The sequence below is a fragment of the Gouania willdenowi genome, chromosome 21 (assembly GCF_900634775.1).
Source record: "Gouania willdenowi chromosome 21, fGouWil2.1, whole genome shotgun sequence".
NCBI classification, from domain to species: Eukaryota; Metazoa; Chordata; class Actinopteri; order Blenniiformes; family Gobiesocidae; genus Gouania; species Gouania willdenowi.
This window is the reverse complement of record NC_041064.1, coordinates 25441014-25461202: the sequence shown is the minus strand read 5'-3', so window position 1 is coordinate 25461202 and position 20189 is coordinate 25441014. Positions and strand designations below refer to the sequence as shown.

The following is a 20189-nucleotide window of genomic DNA, read 5'->3' as shown; positions in this document are numbered from 1 at the left end:
ATTATGTTGTTAACTCTATTTTTGTAAACTCTTTGGAATTTTATAAATGTTACTGGTGTCTGATAAAGACACAACCCCTGATTTACACAATAAGTAACAAACTATTATCAATAGGCTTACCAGTCCCTTGCCTTTCTCCTGCTCGCCACAACGCATCACCTCAGGGAAGTCAACCAAAGTTCCAGCCATGTAGTGACCTTTGGCCTTCTCGTGGGACATTTTGTACTTGGTCTACCGGGATCCACAAAAATAAATAATCTCAATTTAGTCTGTAGATTTCTACAAGAAAACGATTGGAAAAATCTATATTTGATGATTCACACTTACATCGCTTGCAATTTCTCTGCCTTTCTTGCCGCTGACCAGTGGGATGTATTCATGGTCAAGTTTGTAGCCAGTAGCCTTTGTTGCATCCCATTGGGATTTGTACAGTGACTGAAATACCAAAAAGAAGGAACCATGGTTAAACTACATAATTACATTCCTAATTGTTATAAAACACAAACAGTGACATAACTTCAATTGCAAATTTCTTAACATTACCTCACTGATGTTCTTTGACACCTCTCTGCTATGAGCCAGTTGAGGGGTATCGTCGGAACCAATGTAATGACCCTTTTCTGCATTAAATGTCTCATGGTACTTCAGCTATAAATGACAGAAGAAAATAATGTTTTATTATTGCTCATTATTATATATTTCGACTATCTATTTAAATGTTTTAAATAATTGCCTACATCACTCAGGTTGGCAGCATTTATTTTTGCCAACACAATTTCAGGACGATCCACCACCAGAGTGAATTTTCCAAAGTTTTCTTGAGCATTTTTCTTGTACAGCCTCTGCAGATAAAAATGCAAAAGTCATGTATAATATCAAAGCAAATTAAAACACAAGTAAAAAACAAAAAGAAATTAATTTGGAGGACTAACATACTTCATTAAGGATCTCCTGGGCCTTCCTGACTTTTACATGATCAACAGAGTCAGCTGCCACCCAGCCACAGCCTCGGATCCATTCCAGATCAGCTTTGTACACATTCTAGGTACAGGGACCACAACAATTATGTTAAATTCAAACAATAATGAAGTAAAAAAATAACAAAAAAAAAAAAGGTTGGCTTACATCGCTCTGGAGATCGTAGATTTTGCGTGCCTGAACCACATCGTTGGAGTCTGGCAGACAGGTCCACTGGTGCAGACGAGTTCTATAGTTGAAGTCATTGACTTGGATCTGGCATTTCTTTGCCAGCTCCAGGTTCAACATGTCTACTGGGAGGTGGAACTTGGTTTTGGACTTGTTGAAGTCCTTCTTGTACAAAGCATCACTGGCAATCCGAGCTGAGTTGAGGGCCAGCATTATAAGTGGGTCATCCTGCACGCAGCGGGCACCGATGTGGTGGCCAACCTGCTTGCGGTATGACTTGAGGTAATGATGCTGCAAGACAGACAAAATAAATTGAGAATAAAAAAAGCATAACAATTTGGAAATAATGCTAAATTGTTGCTATACTTTCATTCAAATTTGCAGGAAATATAAAAGTTTGGGCAACAGCTGGTACAAAAGCCAAACAATGCAATAACATATACTAAAGAACTAAGGTAAAAAGAAAAAAAGAAGTTGAATATCCAGGAAACACACCAAAAAGGCATTGTTTCAGTCGTTAAAGATCTTAAATACTTACATTACTTTGCACTTTAGAGGTCTGAATGCACTGCTTGATAGGCACTGCATCACCGGGCATGAAGTACCCAGTGGCTTTAACCTTGTCCCAGTCTTTAGTGTACAGGTGCTACAAAAAAAATCAAAACAATCATTATGCAACCTTTCATTTCTATCAGACAATTCACTGTTAATATATGAAAAAATGTCTTCCTTGGTGGATGTGTCATACCGGGTGAACGTTTTTAGCCACTTCTCTTGCTGTGGCAAGAGAAGGAGTGTCCACAAGAGTGTACTTGGTCTTGTCTTGATGCCAGGCCTGACGATATTTGGCCTTTGAAGAAGAAGGGTAGGGAGATTTAGCTACTCCAACTCTATTTGGGTATATATATATATATATATATATATATATATATATATATATATATATATATATATATATATATATATATATATATATATATAACTGAGAAGTATTAAAAAAAAAAAAATCTTGCTCACCTCATTGATGACGTCAGCAATATTCTTAGCAGAGACCATGTCAAGTCTATCTACTGGAACTGTGTACTTCTGGTCATCCAGCTTGACCCGATAGCCTCTCTATAATTCAACAAGGAATCACAAGCATGGATGAATATTTAAAAAGAAAAACAAAAGACAAAAACAATTCTGATTAGTGTAAAGTGTTTTAAACTTACATCAGCTAGAATCTTCTGTGCATGCTTCACCTTCAAAACGTCAACACTCTCATGTGGGATCCACCCACATCCACGTATCCACTCCATGTCAGCTTTGTACACAGCCTATAAGGACATAAGGAAAGATTTACACTTAAAATTAAAAAAAAAAAACATTTAAAGTAATACTTTTGCCAGACTTACATCGCTCTGCAGGTCATAGGCCTTTCTGGCCTGGACCACATCATTAGAGTCTGGAAGGCAGGTCCAGTTGTGCAGACGAGTTCTATAGTTGAAGTCATTGACTTGGATCTGACATTTCTTTGCCAGCTCCAGGTTCAACATGTCCACTGGCAGGTGGAACTTGGTCTTGGACTTGTTAAAGTCCTTCTTGTATAAAGCATCACTGGCAATTTTGGCTGAGTTGAGGGCCAGCATTATTAATGGATCGTCCTGCACACAGCGGGCACCAATGTGGTGGCCAACCTGCTTACGGTATGCATCATGGTACTTGTACTGAAAAGGGAGGAGTCAAAAGGTTATCTAAACATTCAAAATATATCATAAATGTGTTCGGTTATTTCTCTTACATCACTTATGATGTCTCTGGAAGCTTTAGCTTTTAGCACAGAGATGGCGTCCTCTTTGACGTGGTAGCCTTTGGCCTTCTGGTCATCCCATGCTTTTGTATATAGTTTCTGCAAATACCAAGAGGTAATACGGTAGTTAGTTCTACTGCAATCATTGTTATTGAGGATATGATGTGCACCATTTTGGAGACGTTTCCATGTAGGCTTGGTTCATCTTTAAAACCAACTCACATTGCTGACGTTGATAGCGTTGGCTTTGGAGAGTTCAAACGTTGGAGTGTCCGTAGGGATGTGAATAGTAAGCTTGTCTTTGTCCCAAACTTCCCTGTATTTCCTCTGAGATAAATATTTCGAAAAATGGTTAAAACATAATATTTTAGAATTAGCACCATTAGGAAAGAGAAGTAACAACTCACATCGCTGATGTTGTCAGCATTTTGCTTAGACAAGACAATTTCTGGTAGGTCGGCAACACTGGTGAACTTGATGCTGCTTGGGGGCTGACGGTACAGCCTGTCATTGATAATTTGCTGGGCATGTTTTACTTTAAGGACGTCCACACATTCATGAGGTGACCAACCACAGCCTTTCAGCCACTCCATATCAGCTTTGTACACAGCCTAAAGAAAACAAAATGAAAGAAGTAACTCTACAAGACTATTTTTTTTTGCAGATTTTGTCTGACTAATAGGATACTTACGTCACTCTGCAAGTCATAGACCTTTCTGGCCTGGACCACATCATTGGAGTCCGGCAAGCAGGTCCACTGGTGCAGGTGAGTTCTGTAGTTAAAGTCGTTGACTTGGTTCTGGCATTTCCTAGCCAGTTCAATGGTCAGCATATCGGGTGGAAGGTTGTACTTGGTCTTGGACTTGTTATACTCCTGCTTATAGAGGTTATCACTGGAGATCCTGGCTGCATGAGCAGCTAGCATACATAGAGGGTCATCATTAACACTGCGCGCTCCAATGTGATGGCCACACTGCTTGCGGAAAGCAGCTTTGTATTTGTACTAAAAAAGGGGATTGATACACTTCAATTAGTCTCAAAGGCCATTAGAAAATTTATATTAATTGATTATGTTTGACAATTGAACCATATAATCAAAAATAATAATAGTGTTTTTTTAATAGCATAATGATTTTGAAAAAAGAAGACAAACTTACATCGCTGACAATGTCCCGTGAGGCCTTGGCTGACAGAACAGAAATAGCATCTTTGGGAAGGAAGTAGCCCTTATTGATCATTGCAACAAAGCCTTCACGATAATATTTCTGCGGAGAGAGGACAATCATTTTAGTCTGTCATGTACAGGGTGTATAGTATACATAGCAAGGTTTGCATACAGTATATCTGGTACACAAATGCTGTTAAAGTCAATAATGCCTAATGTACATTAAGTCACTACAGTGCATTTACATCAAATACATAGAAAACTTTATTCTGATTGAGGGATCAAATTCTCTTGTCTACAAAAAGATAATGAAAAAATGGCACAGTTTATTTTAATTGCATTGGTTGATTTTGATCAATTTTAATTAATCATAGTTTAATTTGATTACTTGATGCAATTATGACAACCAAAACTGACTTTTATCTCTTGAAGTTTTTCTGATTAATTCATTAAATAATCTGTGGTGTATATCACCAACAGTAAAGCAACTAAAATGTGGTCTTTGTATGCATTGGCTGACTGCTGCCCAGGCAGAATATGTACACATGCTTTATAAGACCTTGCTTTAGAAAAAATGAGCACCAACAATCTTCTCGGAATAGTGACTTGAGTAACTTGTCGTCTCAATAGTTTTGTCCACACTTTCCCGTGAATTAGTAATTTAATTTATTTTCTCATAGGTGGTTGAGGGGTCATCTTCTGATCAAGAGGTTGGGGGTTCGATCCCAGTCTATACCTGTCTATGTGTTGAAGTGTCCTTGGGCAAGACACTGAACCCTAAGTTCCTCTCAGTGGTCGACTAGCGCCTTGCTTGGCAGCTCTGTCCCATTGCTGTGTGAATGGGTGAATGAGCTGATATGTAAAGCACTTTGGGACTACTTCAGTGTAGGGATAAAGCGCTATATAATACCATATACCTACTGTAAATCATTGCCTTTTCATATGATTACAGAATTAACATTTTAAAATAGGTCCTTAAAAAGAAGGGACTCACCAGACTTGTATTAAGTTTGTTCTGTTGAGCCAAGATGATCTCTGGAGTGTCGGGCATGACATGAATGTTAATCTTGTCATTCTCCCAGGCCGAAATGTAAGCTTTCTGTTAAAAACAAATGACAACTCATCACAGAACATTCACGTGATAGGAGAGCTTACCGAGTTGGTAAATAAATTAAGTAGTGGATACATTTTAAGCTTTAGGACTTGCCAAGATGGTAGTATCTGAACAGTAGTCATACCTTGTCCATGATCTGAGCATTGGCTTGAGCAAGTGCGTATGGCATATCAGTGGTTTGGGCAGTAAACTTGAAGTTGGTTGGTGATTGACGATACATTCTCTCGCTTAGAATTTTTGCTGCATGTTTAGCTTTTTCCACATCGACTGAGCCGATTGGTACCCATCCTGTTCCTTTGATCCACTCCATGTCAGCTTTGTACACAGCCTATGGGGACACAGGAAAACATTTGCACTTACATTAAAAACAAAAATTTAAAATGCAATGGCTATTGAAATTACAGTAATTCTTTTGCCAGTCTTACATCGCTCTGCAGGTCATAGGCCTTTCTGGCCTGGACCACATCATTAGAGTCTGGAAGGCAGGTCCAGTTGTGCAGACGAGTTCTATAGTTGAAATCATTGACTTGGATCTGACATTTCTTTGCCAGCTCCAGGTTTAACATGTCCACTGGGAGGTGGAACTTGGTCTTGGACTTGTTGAAGTCCTTCTTGTACAAAACGTCACTAGCAATCTTGCCTGAGTTCAAAGCCAGGACAATGAGAGGATCATCCTTGACACTAAGGGCTCCAATGTGGTGGCCAACCTGTTTTCTGTACGCTGTCTTGTACTTGTACTAATTAAGGAAAAAGGTAATCATGTTAGAGTGAAGAACAAACATCATCAAAGGTTATTTTTTTAAATTGAATTTGTTACATACATCACTGATAATGTTTCTTCCGTGTTTGGCAGCAATGATAGCAACAGCATCAGGTTTAAGATCATATCCTTTTCTGAAGATCTCTTCAACACCTTCTCTGTACAGTTTCTTTAACAGATATGACATACCATTAATGGTTTTAAAAATGTATGATGATCTCAAAAAATAGTAAACTGATGCCATATACCTTGCTGATGTTTTGAGCATTAGCTTTTGAAAGCAACATCTCAGGCATGTCGGGAGTCACGTGAGTTTTAATTTTATCAGCCTCCCAAGCAGCAATGTAGTTTCTCTGTGGTGAATAACATACAGAGGATAAAAAACATACTTTTGAGATTAAACAAATAAGCTAAACAAGAGCAAACATAATTACACTCACCTTGTTAATGATTTCGGCATTTGCTTTGGCTAGTGCCATAGGTATGGAGTTTATGTCAGAGGTGAATTTCAGTGTTTCTGGTCTCTGTTTGTAAAGATGGTCGCTCAGAATTTTGGAAGCATTCTTGGCCTTCAACACATCCAGTGAACCAATAGGGATCCATCCGACACCTACAACCTCATCCATGTCAGCTTTGTACACAACCTGACAGAAAGAGTACATAAATTAAATAATATTGATTCGCACAAGCTATTCATTTAGCAATGAATACTGATGTCTCTGAGGGACTCACATCACTCTGGAGTTCGTAGGCTTTTCTGGCCTGTCTGACATCATTAGAGTCAGGCAGACACGTCCATTGATGGAGACGAGTCCTGTAGTTGAAGTCATTGACTTGGATCTGGCATTTCTTGGCCAGCTCAAGATTCAGCATGTCTACTGGGAGGTGGAATCTAGTCTTGGATTTGTTGAAGTCCTTCTTGTACAAAACATCACTGGCGATCTTGGCTGAGTTCAGAGCCAGCACAAGCAGAGGGTCGTCCTGGATGCTGCGAGCTCCAATGTGGTGACCGACCTGCTTGCGGTATCCTGTCTTGTATTTGTACTGGTCAGATTGGGGGAATAGTCATTTTATCACCAGAACTCACTCAAAAATAAGTAAAAGTGTAAAGTGAAGATATGTCATATGAGTGACTTACATCACTGATGATGTCCCTGGAGCCCTTCGCTGCCTTGACAGAGATTGAATCAGGAGGAAGGTAATAGCCTTTTTTGATTGTCGCCTCATAACCTTGCCTATAAAGTTTCTGCAGGAGAAGACATGCATTGTTAAATACAGTATATCAAATCCTAAAATATGGCACAGACTGACATGCAATTAAACAGTCAATTAAAATCTAATATTTAGCAAATTAGTACATTTTACTCAATGACAATAAGGTGAAAGGACGCGATTACAGAACAAGGAAATTTGAACTGTAAGAAATTCCACTGTATTAAGTTTCTTTTTTATTGGCTATTGACAACATGTGTCCAATTCGGTACATAATCAGTCTTTTCCACCAGCGCGTCTTTAATTGACACAATATTTTTAAATATGTTTGAAATAGTTCAAATGTGACAAATCATGGTATTACCTAAAAACTGTGAATCAGGAATAAAATCAGGTAAAATATTGTTTTCAGGTTTAACAATAGGTCAGCTTTAAAAAAAAAAAAAAAAAAAAAAAGTAAAGAGACATTCCACCAACCCTGCTCATGTTAATGGCATTTTGTTGGGAAAGTACAATCTCAGGAGTATCTGGATTAATGTGCAGCTGGGTCTTATCCTTCTCCCAGGCCTCAGTGTAGAGACGCTGTAAATATACATAGAGGTGGTGTCAGGTGATGGTGTTAAAAAATCTAGAATAAAATGATTATTTGCAAAAAAATATTGGCAAAAATAAACCAAACCTTGTTCATAGTCAGGGCATTACTCTTTGCCAGAACAATGTTCATGGCATCAACAGGGCTGGTGAAGTGAACAGTGCTCGGGTGCTGACGATATTTCATTTCACTCAAAATCTCTGCAGCCTTCTTTGCTTTTTCCACCTCAATTGATCCGATGGGGACCCAACCCAGGCCCTGAAGCCACTTCATGTCAGCTTTGTATACAGCCTGTCAAGCAAAGTCATCAGTTATGTAATTACTTAACAAGAACATTAAAGAAACAGTCTTTACAAACCAGAAAATATCCAACACTCACATCACTCTGCAAGTCGTATGCAGTTCTGGCCTGCCTGACATCATTGGAGTCTGGAAGGCAGGTCCACTGGTGTAGACGAGTCCTGTAGTTGAAGTCATTGACTTGGATTTGGCATTTCTTGGCTAGTTCAAGGTTCAGCATGTCTACTGGGAGGTGGAATTTTGTCTTGGACTTGTTGAAGTCCTTCTTGTACAGGAAGTCACTGGCAATCTTGGCTGAGTTCAATGCCAGCAGCATCAAAGGGTCATCCTCGACGCAGCGAGCGCCGATGTGGTGACCGACTTGCTTACGGTATCCTGTCTTGTATTTGTACTAAATGAGAACAAAAACAAGCAATACTTGATATTCTAAATTACAATATAACATAAGTAAAATGCCTCCATTGATTAAAAAAAAAAAACACATGCAATTTTCTGTTATTGCATGGTATCTGATACCAAGGTATATGAATGAATAAGTATGTTTGCAAAACAAAAAAAATCCTAAACAATATTAAGTTTGTCAGAAGAAAAAAAAGAAAAAACTTCTAACAAAGCAATATATAATTTTTTACAATCTCAAATTATTAAACCAATACAAAAAATAATGTCTCCATGTTGTGAAATTTTAAATAAAAAAACAAAAAATGTTTTACTGATGTTAAAAAGACTCTGAAAATAGTCACATTTGTTTAACAATTTGTAAAAAAAAAACTTTATTTAAACTTACTTTATTTAAAAAATAGTTTCTGATACTTGTGGGTTTGTTAGATACTTACATCACTGGCAATATCTCTGGTTGCTCTGGCAGCAATAATGGAAATGGCGTCATTGCGCAGGTCGTAGCCCTTCTTTTTGGCCTCTTCGTTAGCCTGTTTGTACAATTTCTGTAAAAAACAAACAGAAGACTTAATGCATCTATTTTTAGACAAAAGCTAAAAAACAATAAAAAAAAAAAACATTGAGTGACTTACGAGGCTATAATTGGCGTTGTTTGCTTTGGCGAGGAGAACATCCATAGCATCAGGCATGACGTGGATCTTTGTCTTCTCATTGTCCCAGGCTTCTCTGTAAGCTTTCTGATGTCACAAAAACAAACAGCATGTGGATGTCATCATAAAATGACTGATGCAGATTATTCGGTTGTTTTAATGTAAAAAATCTGATTTTTTTAATTGAATTTCTCACCATGTTCATAACCTGGGCATTTGCCTTAGCAAGAGCAAGAGGCATGTGGTCGGTGGTCATTTTGTACTTGAACTTGCTTGGAGGCTGACGATACAGTCTCTCATTCAGAGCCTCAGCTGCTTTCTTTGCTTTCTCCACATCCAGAGACCCAATAGGCACCCACCCAATACCCTGCATGCTCCTCAAGTCCTCCTTGTAAACAGCCTAAGTGAAAAACAAGTTCAAGAGCTTTAATTTGTAGATATGAATCATTGAATATATTGTGAACTTGAAAATTAAAAAATCTTTCTACAATCTACAGTGTTACATAAATACTTGTTTACTCACATCACTCTGCAGGTCATATGCATGTCTGGCCTGCCTGACATCATTGGAGTCTGGAAGGCAGGTCCATTGATGCAGACGAGTCCTGTAGTTGAAGTCATTGACTTGGATCTGGCATTTCTTGGCCAGCTCAAGATTCAGCATGTCTACTGGGAGGTGGAATCTAGTCTTGGATTTGTTGAAGTCCTTCTTGTACAAAACATCACTAGCGATCTTAGCTGAGTTCAGAGCCAGCACAAGCAGAGGGTCGTCCTGGATGCTGCGAGCTCCGATGTGGTGACCGACCTGCTTACGGTATCCTGTCTTGTACTTGTACTAAAAAAACATGACTGGTTACTCATCTGTGAAATCTACTTGTACTCTTTTAAGTATATTGTAGCTCTTAAATGTTTTGGTAATCTCAGAGCTTACATCGCTGGCAATGTCTCTGGAAGCTTTGGCCGCAAGTATGGAAATGGCATTGTTGCGCAGATCGTAGCCCTTTTTCTTGGAATCTTCATATCCCTGTTTGTACTTTTTCTGAAATACAAGGACACACAACCCAGAAATAGTAAAAAAAAAAATACAAACGTTCTTCACTTTTAGGTCAATGATGGAGGAAGTAAGATTTATACCGAACCTGTAATACAAGAGGTGTTTATATAATTGTATAATTTTACCACTAATAATGAACCTAATTAATTGCAAAATATACATTTATTTCACAGCTTTAAATATTACCTGTTGTAGTCTACATCAAACACTGTTAGTCACACAACAACTTTGTGTTTAACAACCTGTGAAGGAGGCAACATGGTGGTGACCATTTCTTACCAAAACTTATGACGACTGTTCCTGACTGAACCGCTTGTTTTTTTTTTTTGAACTTTTATTGACAACAGTCAATGCACATACAAACAACAACAATAGTCCTGAGATTGGGCCCTAGCTCTCAATAAAAGATATATATGGTTGCAATAAACAACAGGGAAAAAAGAAATAAACATACTTCAAGGAAAAGAGAGACATAGTAGCCTATCCAACAAGACTCAAAACTGGTCCCCATGTTCTTTCAAAGATGTGAGTCTTGAACTGTAGTTGTGCTGTCAACTGTTCCATTGAGTAAACCTGTCTGATTTTTAGTATCCATTGTGAGACTGTAGGTGGGTCAGGTTTCAACCAGCAGATTATCATTTTTCTTGCCGTCATTAGCATGAGATGCAGCAAAAATCTGTGGTCCCGGGACAGATCATCAGGGAATATGTCCAGTAAAAACGTCAAAGGGTCTCGGGAAAGGTTTACTTTAAGTAGCTTATCTATTAGTCCTTTAACTTCAGTCCAAAAGTGATGCAAAATGGGGCAGTCCCAAAATATGTGTGTTTGATCACCCACAAGTCCACAGTTTCTCCAGCACATACCATTACCCCAGCTCCCACAACGAAAAGACTCCAGTGGAGTCCTGAAAAAACGGATTTTAGTTTTCCAGTCAAACTCCTTCTACATTTGACTCCCCACCCCCTTATGACAACCAGAGCAAACATTTCCCCGAGTATCATCATCCAATATCAGATTCAGCTCCATTTCCCATCGTTGTTTTATATGTTGTTTACACAATTTGTTAATGGAGCTTCCAATGAATGTTCACAAATGTAGGTGTCCTTTGAGAGATTAAATAAAATGTGCAAACAATAGAAAAGTATCCAGGTTATCAGGTGTTCTTACCACGCTGTAGTTGACATTGTTGACTTTGGCTAGTAGAACATCCATGGCATCAGGCATGATGTGGATCTTTGTTTTCTCTTTTTCCCAATTTTCAATGTATGCTTTCTGTAGATGAGGGAAAAAATAAGAGATGTGTTCTACAATCACAGCAAATAAACTTAAGGTTACTGAACACTGAATGCATTGTGTTCAAGGTAATATTACCTTATTCATGACCTGAGCATTGGCTTTAGACAGCACCAGGGGCATGTCCTCAGTTGTCATCATAAACTTAAAGTTGCTCGGATGCTGACGATACTTATTTTCACTTAGGATTTCACCAGCTTTCTTTGCCTTCTCTACATCTAGTGAACCTATAGGCACCCATCCAATACCTTGCATCATCTTGAGGTCCTCCTTATAATTATTCTGGATTAAGAAAACAGAGTTTGTTCTGAAAACAATTCACAGATTTTTACAAAAAAAAAAAAAAAACATTTGATGAGAATAAAAACTCACATCACTCTGTATGTTGTATGCATTCCTGGCCTGGACCACATCATTGGAGTCTGGCAGACAAGTCCACTGGTGCAAGCGAGTAATGTAATTAGCATGGTTAACTTGAATCTGGTTCTTCTTGGCCAGCTCAAAGGCCAGCATGTCTACTGGCAGGTGGAACTTGGTCTTGGACATGTTGAAGTCCTTCTTGTACAGAAAGTCACTTGCAATTTTAGCTGAGTTCAAAGCGAGCATGAGCAGTGGATCGTCCTGGATGCTGCGGGCTCCAATGTGGTGCCCGACCTGCTTACGGTATCCTGTCTTGTATTTGTACTAAATGAGTCAAAAAAAAGTATTCAGTGAAATTCGGGCAAAGAAAGACCTCAAGAATGTGACGTAAAAATAAATGTACTTTCCCTGATATCATATAAACATGATAAAAGACGATCTTACATCAGAGGCAATATCCCTTGTAGCCTTCGCTGCAACAATGGAAATAGCATCATTTCGAAGGTCGTATCCCTTCTTCTTAGCATCTTCATTTGCCTGCTTGTACATTTTCTGGCAAATAGCAATTCATAAAATGAGAAATTGTTATTTTCAAAAGTTTGAGAAGATATGCGGTTCTCATGTGCTGTTTGGGTTACACTCACTACACTGTAGTTGACTTTATTTGCTTTGGCCAGAAGAATATCCATGGCATCAGGCATGACATGAATGGAAGTTTTGTCAGTGTCCCAGGCTTCAGTATAGGACTTCTGCAAAAATCACATTTCAGTTGCGACATTAAAAAAAAAAAATCAAATGCAGAATCATATGGATTACTTTGAGTTTAAGAAATTTTACTCTTTCCCACCTTGTTCATGATCTGAGCATTGGCTTTAGACAGCACCAGGGGCATGTCCTCAGTGGTCATCATGAACTTGAAGTTGCTCGGATGCTGACGATACTTATTTTCACTTAGGATTTCACCAGCTTTCTTTGCCTTCTCTACATCCAGTGAACCTATAGGCACCCATCCAATACCTTGCATCATCTTTAGGTCCTCCTTATAAACATTCTGGATAACAACAACAAAGAAAGGGTTTTATGAGAAATTTTAAAATATAAAAACTGACAGTGAAAAAGGTCCTTACAAAGGTTTTTTTTTTAACTCACATCGCTTTGTATGCTGTATGCCTGTCTGGCCTGAACCACATCATTGGAGTCTGGAAGACAAGTCCAGTTGTGCAGGCGGGTAATGTAATTAGTGTGGTTCACCTGAATCTGGTTCTTCTTGGCCAGCTCAAAGGAAAGCATGTCTACTGGCAGGTGGAACTTGGTCTTGGACTTGTTAAAGTCCTTTTTGTACAAAGCATCACTTGCAATCTTGGCTGAGTTTAAAGCCAGCATGAGCAGAGGGTCGTCCTGGATGCTAAGAGCGCCAATGTGGTGACCGACCTGTTTACGATATCCTGTCTTGTACTTATACTAAAGAAAGAAAGAGTTTAAACACAATAAGAATCAATTCTTCCACAGTGACACAAGTATATTATTAGAACTAGTAGTTTTGTTCTGGCTTGTGTTTTTTAATTCTGTGTTTCCTCTTACTACATTTATTGTGATTGAATGTGGTCTGAATATACTTTGGGATCAAAAATCATGTCTTTACCTTTAATGCTGTTTGTGCCTTAAAATCTGTAGGCACAATACTACAACAGTCATCCAGTTCAATAGTTGGCATTATGCATCATAATAAGGCTGTTATGTGGTGTAAATTATGTGATGATGTTCCAAAGGACTTTTAAATCCATGAGCTCTACCGTGACTACCAAGATGACAGGATGTTGTACTAAGTGTGATAACTTGGAGACACTTACATCACTAGCAATGACCGTGGAAGCTTTGGCAGCCTGAACAGCAATGGCATCAGCCTGGAAATGATGGCCCTTTTTCTTGGAAAGCTCATTATCCAATCTGTACAATTTCTGAGAAAAAGAAACATTCAACATGAGTATGCAATGACTAACTGGTAATAAAGCATTGCACTATAGAGATTGAAAATGTAAATACCTCACTGTAGTTCTTCTTGTTGTCTCGGGCCAGAGCAATGTCCATTGCATCAGGCATCATGTGGATGCTGGTCTTGTCCTTGTCCCAGGCACTCGTGTAGGATTTCTACAAATCAAAACACCACTATTGGTTGGTTTCATATAGAATAAAAAGTTACATTTGCCCCATGTGTCTTTGGTACCTTATTCATGATCTGGTTGTTGGCTGTGGCCAGTGTGAGATCCATCGAATGCATGTCCTTAGTAAATTTGAACTTGGTGGGAGGCTGACGGTAGAGTTTCTCACTGAAGGCTAACCCAGCTGTTTTGGCTTTCTCGACATCCAGAGATCCAATTGGAACCCATCCAATTCCCTTAATAAAGTTTTCATACTCACTCTTGTACTGGTTCTGAAAAAGAGAAAACCCCAAAATGGGATTCATGTTCATTTTGCATTGAATCTTTCCAAATCTAAATCCCAGTTTTCTACTCAGTAATTTTCAGAGCAGCTTAAGACTAGAGTTAAGTGGTCTTCGGGTAAGTCAAGATGGTTTAATGAGTATTACAAGACAAAAAGTTATGCAAATAAATTCAAAACATTGAAGAAGATTTTTTACTCACATCACTTGCAATAAACTGCATGTTACGAGCCAGTTCCAGATTCAAAGCATCAGGAAGAAGAAGATTGGTGTGATGGATCTTTCTGTACCCAGTCATGGTCTGAGCTGCTGAGGCTTGCTTGGCATGGACAACACTCAGCATGTCTACTGGAGAGTGATACTTCAGCTTGGCCTTGTGATAGTCTTTCTTGTAGTTCTTGTCACTCTGCAACTTGGCTACTTCCATGTAGTGGACCAGCAGAGGGTCATCATGGATGTTGCGGACACCCACATGATGACCCTTTGCTTTCTCATAGGCGAGCTTATACTTGTACTGTTGCAGAACAACAAATATGCTGTCATTTGCACAGAATGCACTATAATGTAGGATAATCTTGTCATCTTTTTCATACTTACATTGCTGGCAATATTGGTACCAGACCTGGCAGCCAGCAGTGAGATAGCACCTGGTTTGAGGTTGTACCCCTTATTGGCCATCTCAACAACACCGGATCTGTAAAGTTTCTGTGAATCACATAACAAATCACATAACAGTAACAGTATAAGATAGATCAGACTTTACTAGTTTGGTGTCAATTAATTAGTCTCAATAATGTCCCCTACGTTGCTCATGTTTAGAGCGTTAGCCTTAGCCAAAACGATTTCGGGAGAATCTGGCATGACATGGACAGTCACTTTGTCCTTCTCCCACGCTGCAGTGTATGCTTTCTGTAGGAGGAGACATCAGAAAAAATAATAAAATTAAAACAAGAGCAAATTAACAATTCTAGCTTGTAGTGTTGCTTTTTTGAACAATTTAAACTACTGCACCTTGTTCATGATCTGATTGTTGGCAGAGGCCAATGTGATGTCCATGGAGTCCATCAGCTTGCTGAACTTAAAGTTAGATGGATGAGTGCGGTACCTGTTGTCACTCTGAATTTGGCCACCAACTTTAGCAGTTTCCACTGCGAGCGAACCAATGGGCACCCAACCAATACCTCTAATGTAGTTGTTCCATTCTGACTTATATTCACACTAAAAAAAAATAGATGTATAATACTTTATTACCAATCGTTATCTAATTGTGGTTTTAATTATAACATTTCAAACATACATCACTGGACTGGGCGCTTATTTTACGAGCTAGCACAAGGTTCATGGCGTCGGGAAGCAGAAGATTGGTATGCTGGAGTTTTTTGTACCCAGTCATGGTCTGAGCTGCAGAGGCCTGCTTAGCGTGGACAACACTCAGCATGTCTACTGGGGTGTGATACTTCAGCTTGGCCTTGTGGTAGTCCTTCTTATAGTTCTTCTCGCTCTGCATTTTGGCCACCTCCATGTAGTGGACCAGTAGAGGGTCGTCCTTGATGTTGCGGAAGCCCACGTGGTGACCCTTTGCTTTCTCAAAGGCCAGCTTGTACTTGTACTATTATCAAAATAAAGAAGTTATTTTTAAGAATCAAAGATGTTGAAAATATAGCTTCCTGGTTTAAGGCTGAGTTTGTAACTTACATTGCTGGCAATGGTTGTACCAATCTTGGCAGCCACAATGGGAATAGCATCTGCCTTCATATTGTGACCTTTGTTGGCCATCTCCACAACACCGGCTTTGTACAGTTTCTGTTAAAACAAATAATGTATGCTCATACATATAGCAAGGACAGATAGAGAATTAATTTTATTTCAAATAAAACTAGGTGAAACTGTGTTGCATTAAATTTTATTGAGTCATAGTTTTTTTCGACATTTCTTTTTATCTGAATTCTAGACCAAGCCTTTTTGCAAACAAGGGCAGGGTGACAAAATAATGAATACAGTCTATGGCCTTTTTTGTCATAAAAAAAACAATAAAAAATAGTTCAGAAAGCTTATATTTGACACTATGTTGTCCAATCCATGACATCCATATATTTGAAATAAGGGGCATGTAAGTGCAAATGGGAACAGACATGATAATTCAATAACAGGATATATATATAATCAAATTTGATTAGAAGTAATTTTAGTCGAGTAAATCCCCTACAGATATACATTTTTGGCCAAGAGAAATCATTTTGAATTTATTTGTCTGAAACAGCCCCAAAACTGAAAAAATCGATAATGAATGAAATAAATTTAATGCAAAAACTTTAGCAAAGACTAAACTGCAGTAAAACAATCAAATGCCTTACATTGCTCATGTTTAGAGCATTAGCCTTAGCCAAAACAATATCAGGAGAATCTGGCATGACATGGACAGTCAGTTTGTCCTTCTCCCATGCTGCAGTGTATGCTTTCTATAGATAGGGAGCAAAAAACAACAACAATAACATCATTACTTTTTTGACAATAGTTATTATAAATTCATTATTTTCTGTATCATATACATAACAACCATAATCACCTTGTTCATGATCTGGTTATTGGCAGTTGCCAAAGTCAAATCCATTGAGTCCATCAGTTTGCTGTACTTGAATTTTGATGGGTGTGAACGGTATTTATTTTCACTCAAAATCTCACCACCAATTTTGGCAGTCTCAACAGCCATTGAGCCAATGGGAACCCAACCGATACCTCTAATATAGTTGTTCCATTCAGATTTGTAATCGCACTGAGAATGAGAAACATCACCGTTTTCAGAATTAACCAGCAAATATTCATATATTGAATTTTCTGTGACGTCATTTCATTCAATTTCTACTCACATCACTCGACTGAACATTCATGTTACGACACCGCTGCAGATGCAGGTTGTCAGGAAGCAGCAGGAAGCTGTGAGGAATCTTCCTGTAGCCAGTATATGTCTGCGCAGCAGTGGCCTGCTTAGCGTGAGTAACACTCAGCATGTCCACTGGGGTGTGATACTTCAGCTTGGCCTTGTGGTAGTCCTTCTTATAGTTCTTCTCGCTCTGCATTTTGGCCACCTCCATGTAGTGGACCAGCAGAGGGTCATCATTAATGCTGCGAAAGCCCACGTGGTGACCCTTTGCTTTCTCAAACTCTTTCTTATATTGAACCTGAAGAAGGAAAAGTATTATTTGCACAGTTGGCATACAAGAGGAGCAATTTTGAAACAAAAATCCAGGTACCACAGTGTTATTGCTTACATTGCTGGCAATGTGTCTGCCTTGCTTGGCGTGGAGGATAGAAATTGCATCAGTCCTCATATCATACCCCTTGGCAATAGTTTCTAGCCATTTGTGCTTGTAGTGACTCTGCAAACAAACATGAAGTTACACAAATATCTGTAGGGAATTTCACACAGGTAAATACATCCTTCTCATGCAGATGGAATAGGTAAAATTTGCCATGATTTTAATTAACTCTTATGTTCTCAAACCTCGCTGAGCGTCTGGGCGTTGAATTTAGCCTGGAGGAACTCAGGGCTGTCTGCAGGTAGATGATAGGTGTGCATGAACTTCTCACCAGAAGCTTTGTATGCAGACTAGTAAGCCAAAAACAAGAAAGAAAAAGGACATTTCAAAATGATAATTGTGGCAGACACATTGGATGACTAAGAAGCTCTTCTTTCAAGGGGAAGGCATTCTTACTTTGTCCATTATTTTTGAGTTGGCTAAAGCCAGGGTCATGTTCATGGCATCAGTTTTGCTGGTAAACTTGAGAGTGCTGGGATGTTGGCGGTAGCCTCTTTCCTTAAGAGCAGCGCTGGCAGCTTTGGCCTTTTCTACATCCAGAGAACCAATAGGAATCCACCCTGTGCCTCTACTGTAGTTATTGTATTCTGATTTGTAGACATTCTGTCAGCAGAGAAGAACTATTTATGAGGGCTTAAATACACACACAGACACAATTAACTTTTTTGAAACAATACACAGACGAGGCGACGTACATCACTCTGAATCTCCATCATGTTACGACACCGCTGGAGATGCAGGTTATCAGGAAGCAGCATGAAGCTGTGAGGGATCTTCTTGTAGCCAGTATATGTCTGCGCAGCAGAAGCCTGCTTAGCGTGAGTTATACTCAGCATGTCCACTGGGGTGTGATACTTCAGCTTGGCCTTGTGGTAATCCTTCTTATAGTTCTTCTCGCTCTGCATTTTGGCCACCTCCATGTAGTGGACCAGCAGAGGGTCGTCCTTGATGTTGCGGAAGCCCACATGGTGACCCTTTGCTTTCTCAAAGGCCAGCTTGTACTTGTACTGTATGAGAAAAAAAGAAGTACAGTACACACACACACAGATAGAGCACATTAGACGTTTAACTAGATGATTTCAAAGCCTAACTCAAAAAAGAAACATGGCACTTTTTCACAAAACAAGAGGACGTAAAATGCAAAACTGTAATACAAAAACAAATGGTATAAACCAATTGTTTAAAGGTGCTTATAGTTCTGCTGACAATAAGTAATGTAACAAAGCATTAAAAAAACGAGTGAGTAGAAATGGTGAGGGACGAAAGGCTCAGGGTATACAGGAGACAAAAGAGGTTTGAAATCTCGGTATTAGAGTGAAAAATCTCCTCTTACATTGCTGGCAATGTCTCTTGAAGATTTTGCTGCGACGATAGGAATAGCATCTTCCTTCATGTGATGTCCCTTGAGTAGATCTTGACGATGAGCATAGGTGTAATAATTCTAAATAAGAGATAATGGCACATTAGAAATACATAATGGGTAATTATGTGGATTTTTTTTTTTTACACAGAGGATGCAGCTTACTTTGCTGATGTTGACAGCATTGTATCTGGCTTGCATGAGTTCAGGAGCATCTGCTGGGAGGTGGTACGTGTGCATGAACTGTTCTCCGCTCGCTTTGTATTCTTTCTACATGATCACAGCAAGAGAAAACAAAAGACTGTGATGAGTTGAATGTTATATTTAATCTTTTAAAACATCTTTTTTTCCTTCTGCTGACCGTATTCATGATCTTGGCATTGGCCTTGGCCAGTTCCATGTTCATGGAGTCACTGCTGCTGGTGAATTTCAACGTAGATGGGTGCTGCCGGTACTTTTTCTCTTCTAGAGCTGCACCAGCTGCTTTGGCTTTTTCCACATCCAGTGAGCCGATTGGAACCCAACCAACACCCTTCATTGAGGTCTCATAATCCATTTTGTAGTTGTACTGTAAAAGAACAAACAACATTATTAGACTTAACTCATTTCAAACTGTACAGCTTTTGCTACACAAACGTGACAGTTGACACATACATCACTGCTATTGAAGTTCATAGTGCGAGCAAGGCCCAGACTCATCGCATCAGGAAGAAGACAGTAATTATGGTGGTGCTGCTTGTAACCAATGAAGCTCTGTACTTTGGAGGCTTGCTTAGCATGAGCCACACTCAGCATGTCCACTGGAGACTGGAACTTCAGCTTGGCCTTGTGGTAATCCTTCTTATAGTTCTTCTCGCTCTGCATTTTGGCCACCTCCATGTAGTGGACCAGCAGAGGGTCGTCCTTGATGTTACGGAAGCCCACGTGGTGACCCTTTGCTTTCTCAAAGGCCTTCTTATACTGGACCTAAAAAATGAACATTTAGGATTATCAATCTCATTACAATCGATGAACAACAATTCAATGATGCTTTGAAAGAATTATACTCGACACGACTCTTGCAAGATACTTACGTCACTGGCAGCATGTCTGGCAGCTTTGGCAGCAACAATAGGGATTGCGTCAGACTTCAGGTCATAACCTTTTGCAATCAATTCCTGCCATGCAAGCTTGTAGTAGTTCTAATAGGTAAAAATGAATAAATATTGTGAATAAAACTTTTGCACTTATTTGTC

At 39.1% G+C, this 20189-nt stretch overlaps 1 protein-coding gene across 24 annotated transcripts in view; it reads right to left on the bottom strand.

Moving 5' to 3' along the window:
• neb (nebulin) overlaps nt 1–20189 on the bottom strand; it is a 68775-nt gene that overhangs the window by 34944 nt on the left and 13642 nt on the right. For 23 of the 24 annotated variants that reach the window (XM_028435466.1, XM_028435488.1, XM_028435464.1 and 20 more), the window contains 60 exons: nt 20028–20135; nt 19609–19920; nt 19316–19522; nt 19120–19224; nt 18928–19035; nt 18290–18601; nt 17991–18197; nt 17780–17884; nt 17547–17654; nt 17145–17456; nt 16844–17050; nt 16632–16736; nt 15973–16080; nt 15575–15886; nt 15289–15495; nt 15082–15186; nt 14875–14982; nt 14480–14791; nt 14062–14268; nt 13881–13985; nt 13688–13795; nt 12987–13298; nt 12685–12888; nt 12482–12586; nt 12282–12389; nt 11850–12161; nt 11556–11759; nt 11352–11456; nt 10062–10169; nt 9654–9965; nt 9327–9530; nt 9113–9217; nt 8918–9025; nt 8161–8472; nt 7869–8072; nt 7667–7771; nt 7116–7223; nt 6710–7021; nt 6418–6621; nt 6226–6330; nt 6039–6146; nt 5643–5954; nt 5342–5545; nt 5098–5202; nt 4096–4203; nt 3630–3941; nt 3346–3549; nt 3161–3265; nt 2930–3037; nt 2544–2855; nt 2361–2465; nt 2164–2262; nt 1895–1996; nt 1685–1792; nt 1126–1437; nt 937–1041; nt 738–842; nt 544–648; nt 328–435; nt 121–231 (listed from right to left, as the gene is read on the bottom strand). In XM_028435466.1, the coding sequence (XP_028291267.1) occupies nt 121–231; nt 328–435; nt 544–648; nt 738–842; nt 937–1041; nt 1126–1437; nt 1685–1792; nt 1895–1996; nt 2164–2262; nt 2361–2465; nt 2544–2855; nt 2930–3037; nt 3161–3265; nt 3346–3549; nt 3630–3941; nt 4096–4203; nt 5098–5202; nt 5342–5545; nt 5643–5954; nt 6039–6146; nt 6226–6330; nt 6418–6621; nt 6710–7021; nt 7116–7223; nt 7667–7771; nt 7869–8072; nt 8161–8472; nt 8918–9025; nt 9113–9217; nt 9327–9530; nt 9654–9965; nt 10062–10169; nt 11352–11456; nt 11556–11759; nt 11850–12161; nt 12282–12389; nt 12482–12586; nt 12685–12888; nt 12987–13298; nt 13688–13795; nt 13881–13985; nt 14062–14268; nt 14480–14791; nt 14875–14982; nt 15082–15186; nt 15289–15495; nt 15575–15886; nt 15973–16080; nt 16632–16736; nt 16844–17050; nt 17145–17456; nt 17547–17654; nt 17780–17884; nt 17991–18197; nt 18290–18601; nt 18928–19035; nt 19120–19224; nt 19316–19522; nt 19609–19920; nt 20028–20135 (10443 nt within the window). The remainder of the gene's footprint in view (nt 1–120; nt 232–327; nt 436–543; nt 649–737; nt 843–936; nt 1042–1125; nt 1438–1684; nt 1793–1894; nt 1997–2163; nt 2263–2360; nt 2466–2543; nt 2856–2929; nt 3038–3160; nt 3266–3345; nt 3550–3629; nt 3942–4095; nt 4204–5097; nt 5203–5341; nt 5546–5642; nt 5955–6038; nt 6147–6225; nt 6331–6417; nt 6622–6709; nt 7022–7115; nt 7224–7666; nt 7772–7868; nt 8073–8160; nt 8473–8917; nt 9026–9112; nt 9218–9326; nt 9531–9653; nt 9966–10061; nt 10170–11351; nt 11457–11555; nt 11760–11849; nt 12162–12281; nt 12390–12481; nt 12587–12684; nt 12889–12986; nt 13299–13687; nt 13796–13880; nt 13986–14061; nt 14269–14479; nt 14792–14874; nt 14983–15081; nt 15187–15288; nt 15496–15574; nt 15887–15972; nt 16081–16631; nt 16737–16843; nt 17051–17144; nt 17457–17546; nt 17655–17779; nt 17885–17990; nt 18198–18289; nt 18602–18927; nt 19036–19119; nt 19225–19315; nt 19523–19608; nt 19921–20027; nt 20136–20189) is intronic. The other variant, XM_028435486.1, reaches the window with a different exon arrangement.